The sequence below is a fragment of the Pipistrellus hanaki genome (assembly GCF_964339955.1).
Source record: "Pipistrellus hanaki genome assembly, chromosome: 5".
In the NCBI taxonomy this organism is placed as follows: Eukaryota; Metazoa; Chordata; class Mammalia; order Chiroptera; family Vespertilionidae; genus Pipistrellus; species Pipistrellus hanaki.
In genome coordinates this window covers 84,530,840-84,549,562 of record NC_140507.1, presented here as the reverse complement: position 1 = coordinate 84,549,562, position 18,723 = coordinate 84,530,840, and the positions used below count along the sequence as shown (strand labels likewise).

Below are 18,723 nucleotides of genomic sequence, written 5' to 3'. Positions count from 1 at the left end.
GCTCAGGCAGAACCAACACCAGGGACAGGAAAACACAACAGAAACTGCTGTCAGTGGGAACGGAGCCCATGCTCACACACACGGAACTTACAGGCATTCACTTGGTCTTTTCATTCATTCTGGTGGCAGGTGCTGAAATCACAGAAAGAAATCAGATATACACTGAGTGGCCAGATTATTATACGTTCAGAGACATTATATGGCCACTCAGTGTATATCCTATATAATAAAGTTGGACCAGCAGGCAGGCCGGCCAAACCCTCAGAGTAGCTTCACCCAGAAGGAACTTGGTGGGTAGTCCAGTAATAGGCTCTCTAGAGGTGGCACAAGCCAAAGTACAGAGTGACTGTCATTTTGAAGAGCAGATTGTAGTCTACTATAGTAGCTAGTGATACTTCAAAGACCAATGAGAACCACTTCATCTATTACTCCGAGTTTTGAAAAGTGGAAGGACTGCCCTGGCCAGTGTGGCTCCATTGGTTTGATTCATCAAGGCATATGTCAGGGTCTTGGGTTTGATCCCTGATAGGGGGCATGCAAGAGGCAGCTAATCTATGTTCTGCTCTCACATCGATGTTTCTTTCTCCCTTCCTCTCTGTGAAAAAACAATAAAAATATATATTTTTTAAAGTGAGAGGACTCAGCAACAATAAGCACTGGGGAACCTGTACCATTGCATTAAGATCGCAACAATTCTTTTATCTTACTGCTCATTTTTAGTGTCAAACAAATTCCTGGTCCTATGACTAAAGATAAATAAGAAAAGGTTTGTAACTTAAGTGTTATGACAGGACTTATTCCTGTAAGATATACAGGAGACCTGGTCTACATGAACCAAATTACTACTCAAGTTTTTAAAAAAATATATTTTATTGATTTTTTTACAGAGATAAAGGGAGAGAGATAGAGAACTAGAAATGTCGATGAGAGAGAAACATCGACCAGCTGCCTCTTGCACACCCCCTACCGGGGATGTGCCCGCAACCAATGTACGTGCCCGCAACCAATGTACATGCCCTTGACTGGAATTGAACCTGGGACCTTTCAGTCCTCAGACCGACGCTCTACCACTGAGCCAAACTGGTTTCGGCTACTACTCAAGTTTTAAATCGTGGATTTATAACAAGAGAAAAGTGAAGTGGAAAGCTCTTTAGGAAACACCACAGTCATGCAACATCAGTGATGTCACAGGCCCATAAAAGATAAATTAATCATTTAAATGCGCATGTTACAATATTTAAGATTCCTCCTAAAATCCCTTCTCCAAATGTAAGTTGGACCAATAAAACAAAGCTTTGAAGTCAAGTTAGACACCATCGCCACCTTGTGCTTAACAGACTTCATTGCACACACATTATTGCCCAAAAAAAATCACATGTAGGGATTCAACAATTACAGAATATAGCTTTATTTATAGAATCTTACAAACAAAACATTTAAAATCCATAACTTAAGTTATTTTCTTTTCTAATTTATTGTCATAACTCCTGAGTTATTTTTTAAAAATACTGTGATGGAACTATAAAAGGAAATAAGGAACAATAAAAACCTAACCACTCATGGAAAAATCAGACTTTTCGTTTTTAAGCAGATTTCCAGCATATTACCATGTGTTTGGAAGAAGACTTACTAAAAACAGGTCATATGACACCCAAACAGAGGCCTTTTTAAAAATTCAGGGTGATGGATTTCCAGGGTGAAGGAAAGCCCTAAGTTGACACTAGACACAAAAGGCCTTCGGAGGCAAAGAAGGGAGGCAACCTGCATAGCAGGGCTAGAGTGAGAGGCGACAGGACCCTGGTTCCCTGACAGACTTTCCTTGCTATGGTTAATACGAGCTGGTCCATCCGGGGAGGGAAGGGGATAATGTGAATGCCAGGGATGCAAATGACCTCAAAACTCACTAGCCCTCAGCCTTCTAATATATACAAATGCTTTCAAAACAGCAAATTCAACAGAAGTCCAAAAGAAGTCGCCACATTTTCAATTCACGAGGCAGGTCTGTTGCCAATCGCAACATGCAATCAGTTGCATGCTTTGAGTGTTTTCTCCCTTTCTAAGTTCCAGCCGGGACTGGCCTCTGGAAGGGTTACAGTTTAAAGAGAATTTCCTTTTGAGGCAGCTGTCTATGAAAGGAAGGTTCTTAATACACACGTGCACAGACAGGGTAAGCACCTTACTACTTCAATTTTTTTTTTTAATTTGTTAAACACTATAGTTTTGAGCTCTTCTAAAACTAGGAACCCATTAACCCTAACTAATTTACTCCAAGAAGAATGGTATTTGTAAGGAATGATCTATAGGGAATGCTAAAATTAGACATTTAATACATCAATGTGAATTAAGGAAAGCAAAATCTCAAAGTTTGAATGCTATTTTCTGCTAACTCCTGAAAGCACGTTGAGAAAGATAAAACAGAAAAGACAAAGAATCAGTAACAATAACAATGATAACATAAAGTTAGATTTCCAACATTCAAGAAATTGGTTCTTTGGTAAAACTGGACCATAAACCTATCAGGAGACAGACCTGATATTTAATCTAGAATCTTGGTAACAGTTTTCCTTCTTCTTTAGCCCATTCTCAGGTCAACAGGCTATAGGAGGAGGAGAAACTTCTAAAGTATCACCAGCAGTTTTCCTGCTCATGTTCTTTTCAAGAATATTCCTGGTTTGGGGGATGTTTTCAAAGAAGAAAAAGAACAAAACAAAATAGAGGCTACTTGTAATTCCTGTAGAGTGGGGAGTTTTTCTGGGTAGTAGAGAAAAACCCCCAGGTGCTGGCAATGAACCAGCAATTGTCAGTCATGCACACGAATCAGTTTGCAAACACAACCCCTGGGCTGCAACTGTGGGCACCACTAAGAAAGGCTTCTGGAGAGACTGGCTCCCCAAAGTGGCTAAAGAGTCTCACATTATCAATATGATAATAATAAATCAATTCACCTAGTGAACCTGGAGATTAGCTCCCCTTGAAGCCAGAGTTCTGAGAAGAGAGCTCCACAGTGCCGAGGCTCGCGGACAAGTCTATCAATCCATTCTCTGAAGAGAGCGAGAGCAATTAATATCAATGCAGGACTTGCCCTTTCTTGAGTGGGGTGAGGGAGGGAGGGTGACCTAGACAGTACCCGTTAAAACCCATTCACAGCGTACTCCATGGGCCCTCAGTTCTGCACTCATCTGCGATGCCCAACCAAAGTTGTGGACCTTACATCTCACAGTTCTACGATTCGTATTCTTATTAGTGCAATTAGCAAATCCTAAACCGTGTCTGCACTGATCCCTCTCCGGGACCCTGACTGAAGCTGCTCTGATTGCATAAGACATGTGGGCCAGGGGAGGAAAACTGTGCAGTCTCCCCTCTAACACAGCATCGTGAATGTGCTCAGAATGTGCTTCTAGGGAGGCAGTTACGATGGGAGAGGGGAAGAGGAGGTGGAAATCACAGCAAACCAGTGGATTTGTCGCAGGCCTTCCTTCTCCGCCCTTCGTTCTTACTAGAGTTACTCTGAAAGAGGGGGAGGTCCAGGTACCTGAACCAACACGTTAGCTCTGCCGGACGGCCAGGCAACACCAGGTGCAGCCACAAAAAGGGCATAAGCAGCTGTCTGAACAGGACACACACCAAGGTGACCTCGCCTCCCTCCCGCCCTACTCTTGTCCCAACTTTCTGTTCTCTTTGAGAGAAGAGGCAACCGAAACTGATTAAAAAACAGGAACTCCTGTCTCCTGTACCTTTTCTGTTAAAAAAAAAATAGGACTATATTTACTTAAAAATGGGTCATCTTGAGGTCCAGGATACACAGATTCATAGGCCCGAACCCACAGATTCACTTCCTGATATTTCTAACCAGGTTATAACTGCTGCCTAAGTTTCTGCATTGGGGCAAAGGACCCCAAATCTCTCAGCACTGGTTCAAAGAGCAAGGGGCCAGGGTAACCAGAGGGAAAAATGAGGCTTGTCGGCTAAGCTGCATTCAGGTTCCAGAGTCACTCTGAGAAGGAGGGAGAAGAAAGGAGAGAGGTGCCACCTGGAGACTATTACCAGGCAGCTTATTATTAATACAGAGCATTTAAAAAACAATTGACATTTACGTGGAGAAATATAGTCCGTGTCACAGTTTTTAACAGAACTGCCTCTCCCGAGGCGCCTCGTGGATGCCGCGTCTGAGGGCTAAGGGGCCAACCGTCAGTTTCCCGGGTTCCTGCAGGGTCCTAGCCGATCTGGATCTGTCCTGAATACATGGTGAGGAGCAGCATGATAGCAAAGCCAGTCAAGAGACCCAGGTTCTGGATGACAAAGGGGACCAGAACACTGCCCTTCTTCTCATCCTCCAGGGCGACTTCATTCATCTCAGGGAACTGAGAAAGGAGGAAAAAACACAAGAGAGCTGCAGTTCCGTTCCTAACTTTGTACATCCAGGAGAATTCATTACAATGTCAATATTATATCTAATAACTTATACTTACTCTATTAATATTGTTAATATAGCTATAGTAACAATCCACCTAATAAAAGAGTAACATGCTAATTGACCATACTTTTGTGATGCCCACCCGCCAATCAGGAGTGAGTATGCAAATTAACCCAACAAAGATGGTCATCTTTGTTGGGTTAATTTGCATATGCAGGTGCCAAGTGTCTGGGGGCAGGGCGGGACACAGGCGTTCTTGCTCTGCCCCGGCTGCTCTGGGCCTCTGGGCAGCCAGAAAGGTGGTTCCAGACAGAGCGAAGGCAGTGCTGGCAGCCAGGGATAGGAAGGCCCATTTTGGCATGAATCTTTGTGCACTGGGCTTCTAGTTAGTATATAACGTGACTATTATAATAGCTATTATTAATACGGAGTGAAAATTATATAATATATAATCCTATATAATAAAAACCTAATATGCAAATTGTCCCCTCAAGCAGGAAGCTGACAGGGAGGTTGACTGCTCACTATGACATGCGTTGACCACCATGGGGCAGCGTGGAACATGGATCGATCGTCCCACAGATGGTGACCAGCAGCAGCAGCGGGGGAAGGGGCTGCTGCCTGGCTCCCAGGTGCTGAGGAGCTGGGCAGGGGCATGATGACTCAGGCGAAGGGAGAACACGCGGGGCCCCAGGGGTCCAGAAGTCAGCTGGGACCTGCCCTTCCACACCATACACTCATGCTTCGATCGCCACACACACACACACACACACCAATTGGTTTACAAAGAAAATTAACAGCAGTAGCCTCTAGAACTTGAAGGCTATTACATTATAGCGGACCCTTGAAAATGGGGGTAAGAGGTGCTGACCCTCGTGCATTTGAAAATCCACCAGTAACTTGACTCTCACAAAACTAATCTCTCCCTCAGTATCATAGGAGATTGATTCCAGGACCCCCCACCACACCACGGATACCAAGATCCGTGGACACTCAAGGCCACTATATAAAATGGCTTAGAATAAAGCCCATCGTAGGCCCTCCATATCCATGGATTCCCAACCACCAGTATAGGTTTTTACTGAAAAAAAAATAAAAAAATAAAAAAATAAAATCCATGTACGAATGGACCTGCACAGTTCAAATCCTTGTTTTTCAAGGGTCAACCATACTTTACATCTACTGAGGTAAAACAAAATACGACACGTGCATGTCGTCCTGGATGTGGTTAGGTGTTGGCTAAAAATAACTGCTTTGATAAAAATAAACTTTTTATTGTGATCCTTAAAAACACTTGCAAAGAGACAGAGAGAGAGAAAAACATCGACCAGCTGCTTCCTGCACACCCCCCACCGGAAATGTGCCCGCAACCAATGTACATGCCCTTGACTGGAATCGAACCTGGGACCTTTCAGTCGGCAGACGGACGCTCTATCCACTGGAGCCAAACCGGTTTCGGCACAAAGATATATTTTGCTATCAAAATGTTATTGTCTCTTCTTAGGGAAACTGAGCAACTATGCAAGGGGCCAGAGTTTGGAGCTTTGACTCAAGGCCTCTCACTGCTGGTCAGCAAGGCAGGCAACAAGGAGACCTTCAAATTCAAGTACTGCAAAAAACCCCTCACTGCGGGGAGGGCTCCCCACAGGAAAGGAGACTCTAAAATGTCTCCATGGCGAGGCTGGATCTTGGTGGTCTACTCTCATCATCTCTCAAAAATATTATTTTCAGCCCTGGACAGTGTAACTCAATGGTTAGAGCACCGGCTCTCGCATCGAAAGAATATGAGTTCAATTCCTCGTCAAGGGCATATGTCTGGCATATGTTATTTGTTATAACATATAACACCTGTCAAGGCATGTGCAGGAGGCAACCAATTGACGTTTCTCTCTCTCTCGCCCCCTTTCTCCTTACTTCCACTTTGTCTCAAATCCATGGAGAAATATTGTGGGGCTAGGATTAATAACAACAATGATTTATTTTCAAAAGCTATAGAAAACAATTCACACAAATAGTTAAAGAAAATGACACAAAAAAGGTTAAAAAATCAGGTATTTCACTAGCAAACTCAAAACTACTTAAATTGCCACACCAGATGTTAATGGGAATGGTACAATGTATACATCTAGACACTGCTCATAATGCTTTCCATTGACCTATATGTATCTATCCTATAATATTCCCATTTTTAGGGAAGGACCCTGGAGCTGAGTTTAGTAATCATTTTCTTTCTTTTTTTAAAAAATTATATTTTTATGGATATTTTACAGAGAGGAAGGGAAAGTGATAGTTAGAAACACGGATGAGAGAGAAACACAGATCAGCTGCCTCCTGCAAGGCCCCCACTGAGGATCAAGCCTGCAACCAAGGTACATGCCCTTGACCAGAATCGAACTCAAGACCCTTAAGTCTGCAGGCCGATGCTCTATCCACTGAGTCAAACCGATTAAAGCAGTAATCATTTTCTTTAAGGACATATGTTAATGGAAACAAGCTCTTTGTTATTTAAAATCTTAAATCCCTGAAGTGGGTGAACTGTGTGGTAGGAGAATAATTCTTCCTTATATAAAGCTGTCATAAGAAACTCCTAACTAATGTCTCCTTAGCTGTCCTCCCACCCAATGACTTCAATAACCCAGTCCAGCTTTTGTGATTTTCTCAAGGTATAAACTACGCAGGACTTACCATATCAGCCAGAGAGATATACAAGAACATTCCTCCGGCCAGCGCGAAGATCCAGCTGGCAGAGAAGTGGCTGCCGGCCAGGATGCCGAAGGCCATGCCCACGTAACAGCAGCAGGCAGAAAGGAAGTTGAAGAAGAGCGCCTGCTGGAGGTTCATGCCAGCGTTGAGCAGGATGACGAAGTCTCCTAGGGAGGGAGGACGGGGGGGGGGGGGGAGAGTGCGGAGTCACTCCAGGAGGTGGGACCCAGAGCATGATGAGCAGCACAGACTGCTTAAAGTGCGGGTCAAGTCTGCGCGGAAAGCAAGACAGCCCCAGACATGAGATTACAGGGACAAGAGGGAGGCACCTCCCCCTGCGTGCCCAGGAATTACCTCTGTTTGCAAAGCTGGCCATGTACGTCTCAGACAAGAGGCTGAAAACAATGCAAAACACAACTGACAAGCAACAGCCTCATTTCTCTCCTGACTGATGGCGAAACAGAGGAGCTTCCCTATACAGAACCACAATGAATGGTGTATTTTCAGGAAACAAAAGTGAGACTGAGGGAAGTTGAGTAATTTTCCCACGGTCACAAGCCAATAAGTGGCAACACCAGGACTTGACCTTGAGTCTCTGAGCCTCCAAAGTCCAGACTTTTTACACTCCCTCCGATAAAACAAAGGGCCTCCACAAAACTCCCAGCTCATCTACCTTCTTCCAACTCCAGACTTCTAATGTGCATCTCAGTCTCGGGGAGATTAACAGGATGTAACAAATAACTCACGCCAAGCACTTAGAATAGGGTACGGCGTGAAGAAAGTCCCTTTCACTACTTTCCCTGCTACCCTCGTGATAAATCTGAGGCAGGCACTGTTACCTACCCCGACGTATAGGGGAGGAAACTGAGCCACAAGAACTATTAATTCAACTGTTTAGAATTGGTGGTTAGATTTCCCCTCACATAAAGAATGTATTAGTCAATTATAACAAGTGTTTAGAAGTTGGGGAGGAGTCAGCCGTAAGAAGGGTGCTCGTGCCAATCAGGAGGCAGCCACGTGGAAGGGGCTGGGGGCCTATGCACTCACCCAGCTCGTGTGGGAACTCCTCACAGAGAATGGCCACCGAGGTGCTGATGCCTTGGAAAACGGACACAGTGAAGGAGGCCCCGATGGCCAGGCCGTCGATGAAATTGTGGAGGCCATCGCTCAGGGTGATCATCCAGGCCAGGGTGCCAATATCGGAGTAGCGAATGCCTTTCAGCCAGTAGCAGGCACTCTGGGAAGCTTGCAGGTCCTATGAGAGAGCCGGGCCCCACGGCGCCCAGGTCAGGGGCGGACGGTGGACCTTCAGGGCAGGCCTGAGTCACCACGGCCGGCATCCCTCACGGGCCCCCGCCCCGCGCTGACCCACCGACCTGGACGGACAGCGAGCCCACGATGACCTTCTGGTCCACCACGGGCACCTTGCCGTCCAGCTCGCTGCTGCAGTGCTGGGGAATCATGTGGTCCAGGTCCCCGTTCTGCAGCTTTTCCGTCACCCCCTCCTCCTGGTCCTTCTTAGAGGGAAGCGCCTCGGAGGCATAGTGGCTGTGTCCGTGATGATGCTGGAGGGACCACAAGGAGTGGTGAGCACAACACTCGCCAAGACCCTAAAGCTTCCTGCGACCTGCTCTGAGGCAGTGCTCTGGGCACTGGGAAGACCCCATTCCCACCATCAGAACAATCACAAGCAGGCAACACCCACAGGAACCCAGCATGTTAGAGCTGAACCACGGTGAATGCAAGGGCCTGGCACAGGACAGATACCGAAGCAGTGACCGCAGGGCCCACTCATTCCAGAGAGGCAGCTCTGCTCAAAATCTTAGAGCTTCTCCTCTGCAACGGCTAATTTTATTCAATTCAGCAACTGTTTGGGGAATAACTATGTAGCAGGCACTGAAGGCGTCTTTCTGGATCTATACTGTAATAATCCGAGTTAGTTCTTTGAGGTCATATTTCATACACAGTGCATGCTCATTTCCAGCCCCTCCTTCGTTTCCTAAAGGTATAAGTATGTGAAGGAAATAATTTAGAATAAAGCAGAGGGAATAAACTACCGCCTAGTAAAAGGCACACAGGCCAGATTTGGTTTCTGGTCTGCCCGTGCCACCTGCTATTATCCCCATGCAGCGAAACGGGGTGTCCACTCATGAAACTTGTGGGCTCTGCTGCCCCCTCCCACCCCAGGCCGCTGCAGGGGTGCCGAGGACCCGCCACCGCGACACGCAGCATTTCGGAGGCAGGTGCTGGCCCCGGGAGCACCTCTGACCAACAACCGGGCCTCACCTCATTTTTCTGCTTAAGGAGCATTTTCAAGATCTTCTCTGTGAAAAAGAAAAGGTAGAAACCCCCAAACACCACTGCAGACTTGGAGACGTAATCATCCTTCAGAGGGTCGAAACCAAAGGCCTGTGGACCCAAAGGAAGAAAATAAGTTTGAGAAAGGAAGCGCTCTCCAGGGTCCCCTCTCATCTCTCACCTTCTCCCTGGCTGAGTGGAGGGAGACAGGCGCGCTGGGACAGCTGGCATCCGTCCGTCCGTCCCTCTGCAGCGGAAGCTAACTCCTCCTGGTTCCCGACTGTCCCTCCTCGGTTCTCTCTAGCTTACTTTCTGATGCAAAAGTCAGATCGTCTTCAGAATAGTGCTGTCAGGCAGAACAGCCTGGAGACAGTTTTCTGCTTTTAATGAGGGCTCTTACCCCATTTCTCCGTTTGCTAGACTCTGCCTGCAAATCCCACATTTAAAGAGAAGACGACTGTGTTCACGTTCCCCGCTACCCCATGTCCCTGCGTGACCTGCCCGCAGACATAAAGGGAGGTGGTGTAATGACAGGTTCTAAAACGGGACATCCACTCCCCAGTCAAATAGCTTCCCGACCACAGACCTCCCAGCGGCCACAAGGCCGGGAAAGCAGACTGTGTCAATTTTGGGGTTCTGTTTTGAGTCCTTTCTGGAAACTGTACTTATTTTGGGGGGTGGAGTTCATCGGGGAGTAGAAATCCAGATAATTCCTTTCTCAAGGATGCCCCTGGCAGTGGGGCCTTGGGAAAGAGACGGGTGACCTGCTCCTCAGTTTTCTGACAGGTAGCTGCCCCTTTAAGGGAATAAATGCCCTCCTTCTCATGAAGAGAATAAACTGCAGCCTTTTCATGAATGGGTCCAAGATAAAAGTGATCGTAAGAACCAGGAACTCTGGGCTGCCTATACGGTAGCTGTTTTTCCTTTCTGCTTTTAAGGGACAAAATGCAATCTCTACCCAGTTATTAGTTTTCTAAGTGACATCAAGGTCAAGTTCTAGAGTGGAAAGAACACATTTGGATCAACTTTCCAGGACAGTTGAATCATCTTAGGGAAAGTGGGGTAAAAAGAGGCAACAACGTTCCCCACGGAAGCCAGGGCGCTGGCAGAGGGCAGCTGGTAAACGAGTAAGACATTACCCGTTCTCTAGATAGTCCAGAAGTTTATCTCAGGATCGACTGAGAAAACACAGAACCACATCTCGGAAAACAAACGTTAGGAGAAGCATGTGGCGGCATCTCGGAGCTCCCCTCCCCTGCCCGGGCCTGTCAGACCACCCGGGGTGAACGCCTGTGCTGCCGTCAGCAGCGGGGCTGCTGCCAACGACTTCCAGCCAGACGAAGCTTCTCCGGGGCAGCTGCCAAACCCTCCGAGTCTGAGCTCCCTGCTCCTCCGGGAGGGTTTTCTCACTAACCCGGGCCCAGGGGCAAAGGCGCCTCCAATGCACGTGGCACCAGACTTTCTATTCGGATGACTATCTTTGCCTCAAAACGCCCTCCGGAGGACGGATCTTTTTATCGTGACCTATGGATTCTGTTGAATATTTGTTTGTTGTGTGCCAGAGCCATAAATCAGGAGCTGTAAGTGATCTAACTGCACTACACCTTTTCATCAACAGTTAGCACTTACGAGGCATCAGGCACCTGATAAACATTAAGTCACCTGACCCTCATGCCATCATCAAGTCAGGCCCATTTCACATAGTGAGGGAATAAGACAGAAGGTAAGTGACTTGCCAAGAGTCACACAACTTGTCAACAGGGAAGCTGGATTGGAACCAGCTCTGAATCCTGTGCCACATTAAACCCTAGCTCTGCCCCGGTCTTCGCTTCACCTTCCTGAAGGAAAGCACTCCTTTCTCTGCCTTCCATGGAACCGGAGGGTCCTCCCACAGTGCTCGCTGCCCCCAGGAGACAGCGTGCTCCTGGGTGCGGGGCCCTGGCTCGCCATACCTCAGGGATGAGCTGGAAGAGGGCGTTGGAGTAGAGGGTGCCAATCGCCAGAGCTATGAAGTAGAGCAGCAGCCGCTTGTAAAAGGTCTTCTTCATAACGGGCACCACAACGGCCCCCAGGAGGGAGCAGAGGGAGATGATGGTCACGCAGAGGAGACCATACCCCCACACTGACGTTGGGGGAGAGCCAGGCCCACCCAGGACAGGGAGAAGGGCAAGCACCCCATGGCATGATAATGCCATTTAGTGGGGAGGAAAGGTGGAGGGAATAGGGGAGCAACAAGGAAGGTTTTGGTGGAAATTAACAAAGGCAACAAAAGGAAAAAATCAGAGAGACAAGTAGGGAGGGAGAGAGAAATAGAAAATTTGTTAGTGATTCAAATCTGATGAAATTTCCTTTAATTAATTCAGAAGAAGAGGAATTCAAGATGGCCTTGGAACTCTGTGGCCCCTGTCCCCACTGTCTTCGCTGGCCCAGGTCACTCTTGCCAGCTGGTGTGACTGGCACAGGGGGTTGCCACCTCGGCATACAGCCATGGTATGTGCAGGTCTACCCAGAAACTGCCAGGCAGACACTGGACCCAAGGCTCCCGTTAATAGAAAACAAGAGCGGCTGATGGCCGTGCTACACCACAGTGCTTTGTGTACCCAACCCATACTGCATGGGCACGTGCACCAACCCAGGGCACAAGATACAACCCAGTGCAGGGCCAAGCAATTGAGACGAATAAGGCCCAATGCCCGTGAATTCCAGATTCTTCTCAAGATGTATTTATTTGCTTGTTTGTTTTCTGTAGCTTTGAAAGGGATCCAGTGTGGAGAACAGAGTTCCAAGACCACCCTGCACAGCAAATATTTCCTCTACCATTTCCCAGCGTCACACACTCCAGCGTGGCCGGGATGAGGCCCTCCCGTGAGCCACAGGGCCGGAGCGTGTACAATTACTCTATTTCCATTCAACAGGTAACCAGGCATTTCATAAACTTAATTATTAAAAAATTAATAAATCTGATTTCTGGAGCTGAAAAAAATAGCCCACGATGAGGCCTCCCCTGTGAAATGCTTCATGGGAATTTTGAGACAAAACCGAGACGGTTTAACTTAAACCAGACTTTCCTCCCATTGTCAAGAAGGAACAGATAGGGTCTGGGCACCGCATTTGGCATCTCTCCTGGCTGAGAGTCTTCTGAACGAGAAAGGCGGGGCAGCCCCCGACACAGGTTCTTTAAGAACGACCATCCCCAAAGGGGGTCCTCGCATAATCACCTCCCCTGCCTGGCCCTGCCTGAGCTGACAAGGGGGGCAGACCGTCAACCTGGGTCTTATTTCTTTTAGCTCCTCAGTGGTCATAATTAAAAACAAAATTAAACATTTCCAAACAGTCAAGTAAGGGCACCAGGAAGTCAGTCCTATCAGGAGAAAGTCAAGATGCAAGGCAGGAAGGATGGAGGGCCCCTGCTCCTTTATCTTGTAATCTTCATCTCCTTTGTTTTGAAAGCCTTTGTTCTATGTTTGGCTCTCTGCTACAAACTGTGGCCTGATTTAAAAAAAAGGATCGCTCACCTTTTAGGCCAGTTCTACTTAATAGCCGGTAACCTCTTACTTCTGTCTCATTCCAGATGGATAATCTCTTGGTGGCCACCCCTGAGCCCTGTGAGGGCCTCTACTTAGAACAGAGCACCAAGGACATGGGTGAAGACCACCCTGCAACTGGGCTTAGGAAAGGCCCTGAGGCAGGAGGCTGAGACCCCCCGATAGAGTAAACGCTAAGAGCCTTGCACCTGACATCACCTGATGGGGCCGGAGGACCCCTGGGTGCCCCAGGAGTGAGAGAAGGCCCTGGAGATCCAGAGTCAGACTCATTTGTGTCCCTTGATATGCGGAGAAGTTGGTTTGTTAGGGGGCAGCTGTCTGGTGCCTTGGAGCAGGGGGCAGGGGCAGGACTGGGGCGGGGCAGGCTCGGCGGACGCCCAGGGAGAGAGGACGCGCACGCTCCATTCTACTGCACCTCTGGGATGAGCTGGAAGAGCGCGTTAGAGAACAGCGTTCCGATGGACAGGGCGATGAAGTAAGTGAGCACGCGGCTGAAAAACGCTTTCTCCGTGCAGGGCAGGACGAGGGCTCCCAGGAGAGAGGCCAGGTTAATCAGTGAGACACTGAGGAAACCAAAGCCCCACACTGTGGAGGAACAAGAACAGACGGGGCCTCCATTACTGAGAGTGTGCTGCTGCGGCCTGGGCGGCCCCCGGATCCAGCTGTGGTCGGGGCACGCAGACACGCACCGACCCCGCAGGAGGGACTTGCCGAGTCCGCCTCTTGCTGGGTGCTGCGGAGGACCATAAACAAACACCGCACAGCTGCTGTCCAGAAGCAGTTTGCCTTTTAGACGGAGGCAGGTGAAAACATGAAGGACTAAGCGTTTAAGAACGATAGTGGGAAACAATGAGGCGTGGCACAGGGAGCCCGTCCTAGGTGTCAGCGTGGGCAGCACACACCGGCATGGCGGCCCTTCGGAAGGGCTACCCAGGCCTGCGGGAGCCATGTGCACTCACAGACCACGGTGAGTCCCCTGAGGCTAGAGCAGGGGTCCTGGGCAGGGGCGGGAGAAGGATGGCATGGTCTGACGACAGACCTTGTAAGGCCTGAAATGCCAAATGAAAAGCCAAGGTGTTGGCTCCCTTAGAGTTTCATGAAAACTAAAGTGGCAAAGTGGCCATAAAAAGCAATCCATAGTCGGGCTGGTCCAAAGAGCCCAACACTAACCATTGCTCTGGCCACACTGGCCCATCGGACAACATGCAAGGACACCAGTATCACCGTCACTCTAATGCACCCCTCCTGGTGTGGACAGCTGCTCACCAGTCACACACTGAGCAAGCAGCACTACTCATCAGGAGGTCCACGTGGAGACAGGCACGGGGGCCAGGCCTGCCTGTCCCAGCTCACCTTCCATGCTGCTCGGCCTCCCCTCCTCCGTCTGCTCCTTCTCCTCGTCCTTCTGGTTCTCCGCGGAGCAGGCCCTGGAGTCCAACTGCTGGAGGATGGTGGGGCAGAAGTCCTGGAACTCACTCGGCCCGATCCGAGACTGGTTGCTGAGGTTGTGGGCGGCAAAGAGGGCTCCGGAACTGAAGCACTGGAACAGACGAGGGGCAGAGCCTTAGAAACAGCCATGCCTTGCTCCAGGCAGTGACCGACTCAGCCTTCTGAGAAAGAACTGTCCAAGTATCACTGATTCTGTAGGACTAATCTACAGGGGTGGGAGCAAGGTGGTCCTTCAACTAGAAAAACGATCAGCCATCAGGTTTATACATGTACATACCCTACCTACAACATCTGTAAGGGCTGCCAGAGGTTCTAGAAGAAACTGAATTACAATCATCCTTACTGGAATGTGCTTTCTAGAAAACATGAGCCTATTTGCACACCTTGAGACAGATTCAACCAGATAGCAAATCTGGCTGCACATCACAATAGCCCAGGGAGCTATCCTATTACATTGCAGGTTCCAGATACTTCTCCAGAGCTATGGGGGGGAGGGGGGAGGGGGGAAGAGAGTAATCAGCATCCATTGGCCATGAACTCTTCAACCCTTGGGGGGCAGCAGGGGCGTTGTTCTCACACACTGTTCCTATGAAACACGGCAGCTTTCCTTCTAATTATACTTTGTACATGCCAGCCTTTATCTGAGTTTGGGTTTACGTGGGTCTATCTCTAGAATCAGCCTTCCGGGTGTGTGGACAAGGGAGTTTCTGGGCCTTCAAAGCCGAGGATTCCGCTGACCCCAAGACGCTGCTGTTGTGCCGGGAAGCCTCTGGGGTCAGGCTGCATCAGCCCCTGCGGCAGCCTCCCCACCAGCTCAGATACTCGCCCCGGCCCCGCAGTGCTGTGTCCCGGCCACAGGGGCCCCTGATCTCTCCTCCTTCAAGGTGAAGCTCCAGGACACCTCACCTCAAACCTGCCGGGACTGTTCTAGCACACACTCTCCTCCCGGTCTCATTTTTCAGTCCTTGAAGGACTGTCCAATCCACAGCATCACTCAATATCAGCTAACTTTGTTCTCACTGGCTGAGTTCCCCATCTTGACAATAAACCCCTAAAAGTGACTCATTTTGTTAAGGGGGGGAGGGAGAGTCAGAATAGTGAGGACTAGCTATAGTTGTAAGAAATATTAATCACGTTCTGTTAACCAGGGTTTGTTCTGATTAAAGAAAGCACATTCTGACCTGGCTGGAGGTTTTATGCCCCTGGACCTGAGAGTTAACCTCGCACTCATTCTCCTTGCCTATCATCATGGAAAGATTAACAAGCCTGCCGCCAAGAGGAACAACGGAGTCCCGGAAGCCCCAACCCCCGCCCCCGCCCCAGCTGCTTTCCCTGCGATCTGTACCCGTTATACCCACTCTTATTCTTTTTGCCTGCTTCCCCATGTAATCTTGTCCTTCTACCCATAATAAGCAGCTGGCTTATGGAGGCAGGAGGGTGGAGCAGATTGTGTGGATGACCTACTGCTCTCCCATGCTGGCTGCTTAACTGGCTCAAGTAGTGAAAGGCAGTCTGGACCCATTCGTTGTCCGGTTTCAATTTTTCCCTATTTCTCACAACACTCAGCATAGAAAACAAAATAGATAGAAAGCAACTGCTGGCTGACTTCTACCTGGCTGCCTCAAATAGCCTGAGATTCAGATTAGCCAAGACGATATGGGAAAAAAACAGAGAGCCAGAAGTCCCAGTGCCTCCAGGATTTCACTATGGGACCCTCAGTATTCTGTCCCACAGAATAAAGATTTTCCATCTGCACCTAGAGGTGCCTCGAGGCTCAACTAGGAGAGAGGATGAAGGGCTTAGTAATCTACAAACTCTGCTGGAAACGCTGGCTGTGTTGGGAGCTCCAGCAGTTTGGGGTGATCCCAGTGCAGAGTCTGGAGGGCTGAGAACCCCACTTCCCGCTACCCTTTGGCAATGGCTTCCAAACACCCATGCAGGTGGAGGCAGCTGGAGATTCAGACTTGCTAACCCAAGGGGTTGGAAAGAGCTGGCTTCTGCTGTGTCATCAAGGTTTGCCTACCCCAAACCCCTGCTCCAGCAGCTCAGCTCCTGTGCCTGCCTGGCCTGTGAGCCCTGAGAGCAGAGTGCTGAGCAGAGCCGGGAGCCTTACCGTGGACTGGTTCCTCGGTCCCTGAAGGGGCTGGGTGACATTGGCCAGGCCCACTCCCACCGACAGGTGGTCGAGCAGGTCCTTTAGCTGCAGCAGGGTGAGGCTGTCACTCTCCCCATAGCGATGCATGAGGTCCTGCAGGAAGGAGGCTGCACTGATGGCTGGCGTCCCCGTGGACACAGCTTGAGTTCCAGGAGCGGCTGTCCATAAGCTGAGGAGGGTCAGCAGGAAGCAGCGAGGGTGTAGCAGCTTCATGATGGTAAGTAAACCTGCAAGAGCAAAAAGGCAGATGAAGGTGAGGCTTAAAAAACCTACCTCTCAGCCCCAGCCAGGCAGCTCAGTTAGAGTGTCATCCTGATGTGCCAAGGCTGTGGGTTGGATCCCAGGTGAAGGCACATACCAAAATCAATCAATGAATGCATAGGTAAGTGGAATAACAAACTGATGTTTTTCTGTTCCTCCCTCCCGTACCCCTCTCTAGAGTCAATAAATAAATAAATACAATTTTAAAGTCCTTATCTTTTTTAAAGATAAAGAAATAATCATGGATTAAATAATATCTGGGATTTGCTTCCAAATAATTAAGGAGGAGGACTGGCATAGGAGTACAGATGAGACAAGATGGGACATGAGTTGGTCATTGCTGAACCTGAGTGATGTGCAGATGGCAATTCATTATACTACTCAGTCTACTTTTGTATATGTTTGAAATTCTCCAAAACAAATACCTAAAAAATCAATACAAGTAAAATAGGAAAGAAAAAAAAAAAAAAAGACTGAGAAAAATACATACCATCAAATATGACAAAGGTTTATTTCTATCCTACCTAAATTAGGGGACAAGCATGGAAAATATGCAGTCCCTCTGGTTTGTGAAGAGAACAAATGGAAAAAATAGATAATGCTACTGCTACTAATTAAAATAGCAACTCAGCCAAGAGTGGTTTGGCTCAGTGGATAGAGCGTCGGCCTGAGGACTGAAAGGTTCCGGGTTCAATTCTGGTCAAGGGCATGTACCTTGGTTGAGGGCACATCCCCAGTAGGGGGTGTGCAAGAGGCAACTGGTTGATGTTTCTCTCTCATCGACGTTTCTAACTCTCTATCCCTCTCAACTCCTCTCTGTGTAAAATCAATAAAATATATATTTTTAAAAATAATAAAATTTAAAAAAAAATTTAAAAATAGCAGCACAGATTTTTTTCCTCTAAATAATATAAACCAAATGTTAGTGAGATTGAACAACCAAAGAAGATGTGGCTAGTGGCTATGTAAATAATGTAACTCTTGAAAAGCTATCATAATAGAAGTATTTAAGTCCTCTGACTCTGTAATTCTACTTCTAGAATTTACAGTCACAGAAGCAATTCAAAAACAAAAAAGCTACAGGCACCCCTAGCCTGTTTGGCTCAGTGGATAGAGCATTGGCCTGCAGACTGAAGGGTACCAGGTTCGATTCTGGCCAAGGGCACATGCCTGGGTTATGGGCTCAATCCCCAATAGGGGACGTGCAGGAGGCAGCCAATCAATGATTCTCTCTCATCATTGATGTTTCTATCTTTGTCTCCCTCTCCCTTCCTCTCTAAAATCAATAAAAATATAAAAAAAGAAAAGAAAAGAAAGAAAATAAAAGGCTACAGGCAGAAAGATGTATTAGGGTAAAATTTAACGTTCAGAAGAACAATTATGTAACAGAGTTTAGAACTGAGAAGGGCTAAAACCGGTTTGGCTCAGTGGATAGAGCATTGACCTGCGGACTGAAAGGTCCCAAGGCACGTATCTTGGGTTCGGGCACATCCCCAGTGGGGGGTGTGCAGGAGGCAGCTGATCAATGTTTCTCTCTCATCAATGTTTCTAACTCTCTATCCCTCTTCCTTCCTCTCTGAAAAAAAAAAAAATCAATAATATATATATATATATATATATATATATATTTTTTTTTTTTTAAATAACTGAGAAGGAACGAAGAAAAATGAAAGCTTTAAGACAATAGGACAAACGACTTTTCATTTGTTAAATCATTTCCCTTAGTACAGTTATAATTTAATTAGAGAAATAAATATCAGGAAGGGAAAAGGAGCCTCCTATTTAATCCAGACCCAGGACCCGGTCACTGCAGTTGTAACCATGAGGCCTCGCTGACGGTGACTCCACCTCCAGCCTCTGCTTGCAACAGAGCAGCGTGGTTCTGTGGTGGGCAGTTA

General features: G+C 48.0%; 1 protein-coding gene across 1 annotated transcript in view; it reads right to left on the bottom strand.

The window, feature by feature from the left end:
* Positions 1-1,384: 1,384 nt before the first annotated feature.
* Positions 1,385-18,723, bottom strand: part of SLC39A14 (solute carrier family 39 member 14) — a 51,837-nt gene continuing 34,498 nt past the window's right edge. The window contains exons 2-9 of the mRNA XM_084884460.1: positions 16,523-16,791; positions 14,314-14,500; positions 11,368-11,537; positions 9,404-9,526; positions 8,494-8,682; positions 8,165-8,372; positions 7,100-7,284; positions 1,385-4,361 (exon numbers count right to left, since the gene is read on the bottom strand). Of these exons, the coding sequence (XP_084740586.1) occupies positions 4,215-4,361; positions 7,100-7,284; positions 8,165-8,372; positions 8,494-8,682; positions 9,404-9,526; positions 11,368-11,537; positions 14,314-14,500; positions 16,523-16,777 (1,464 nt within the window). The 5' untranslated portion in view covers positions 16,778-16,791 and the 3' untranslated portion in view covers positions 1,385-4,214. The remainder of the gene's footprint in view (positions 4,362-7,099; positions 7,285-8,164; positions 8,373-8,493; positions 8,683-9,403; positions 9,527-11,367; positions 11,538-14,313; positions 14,501-16,522; positions 16,792-18,723) is intronic.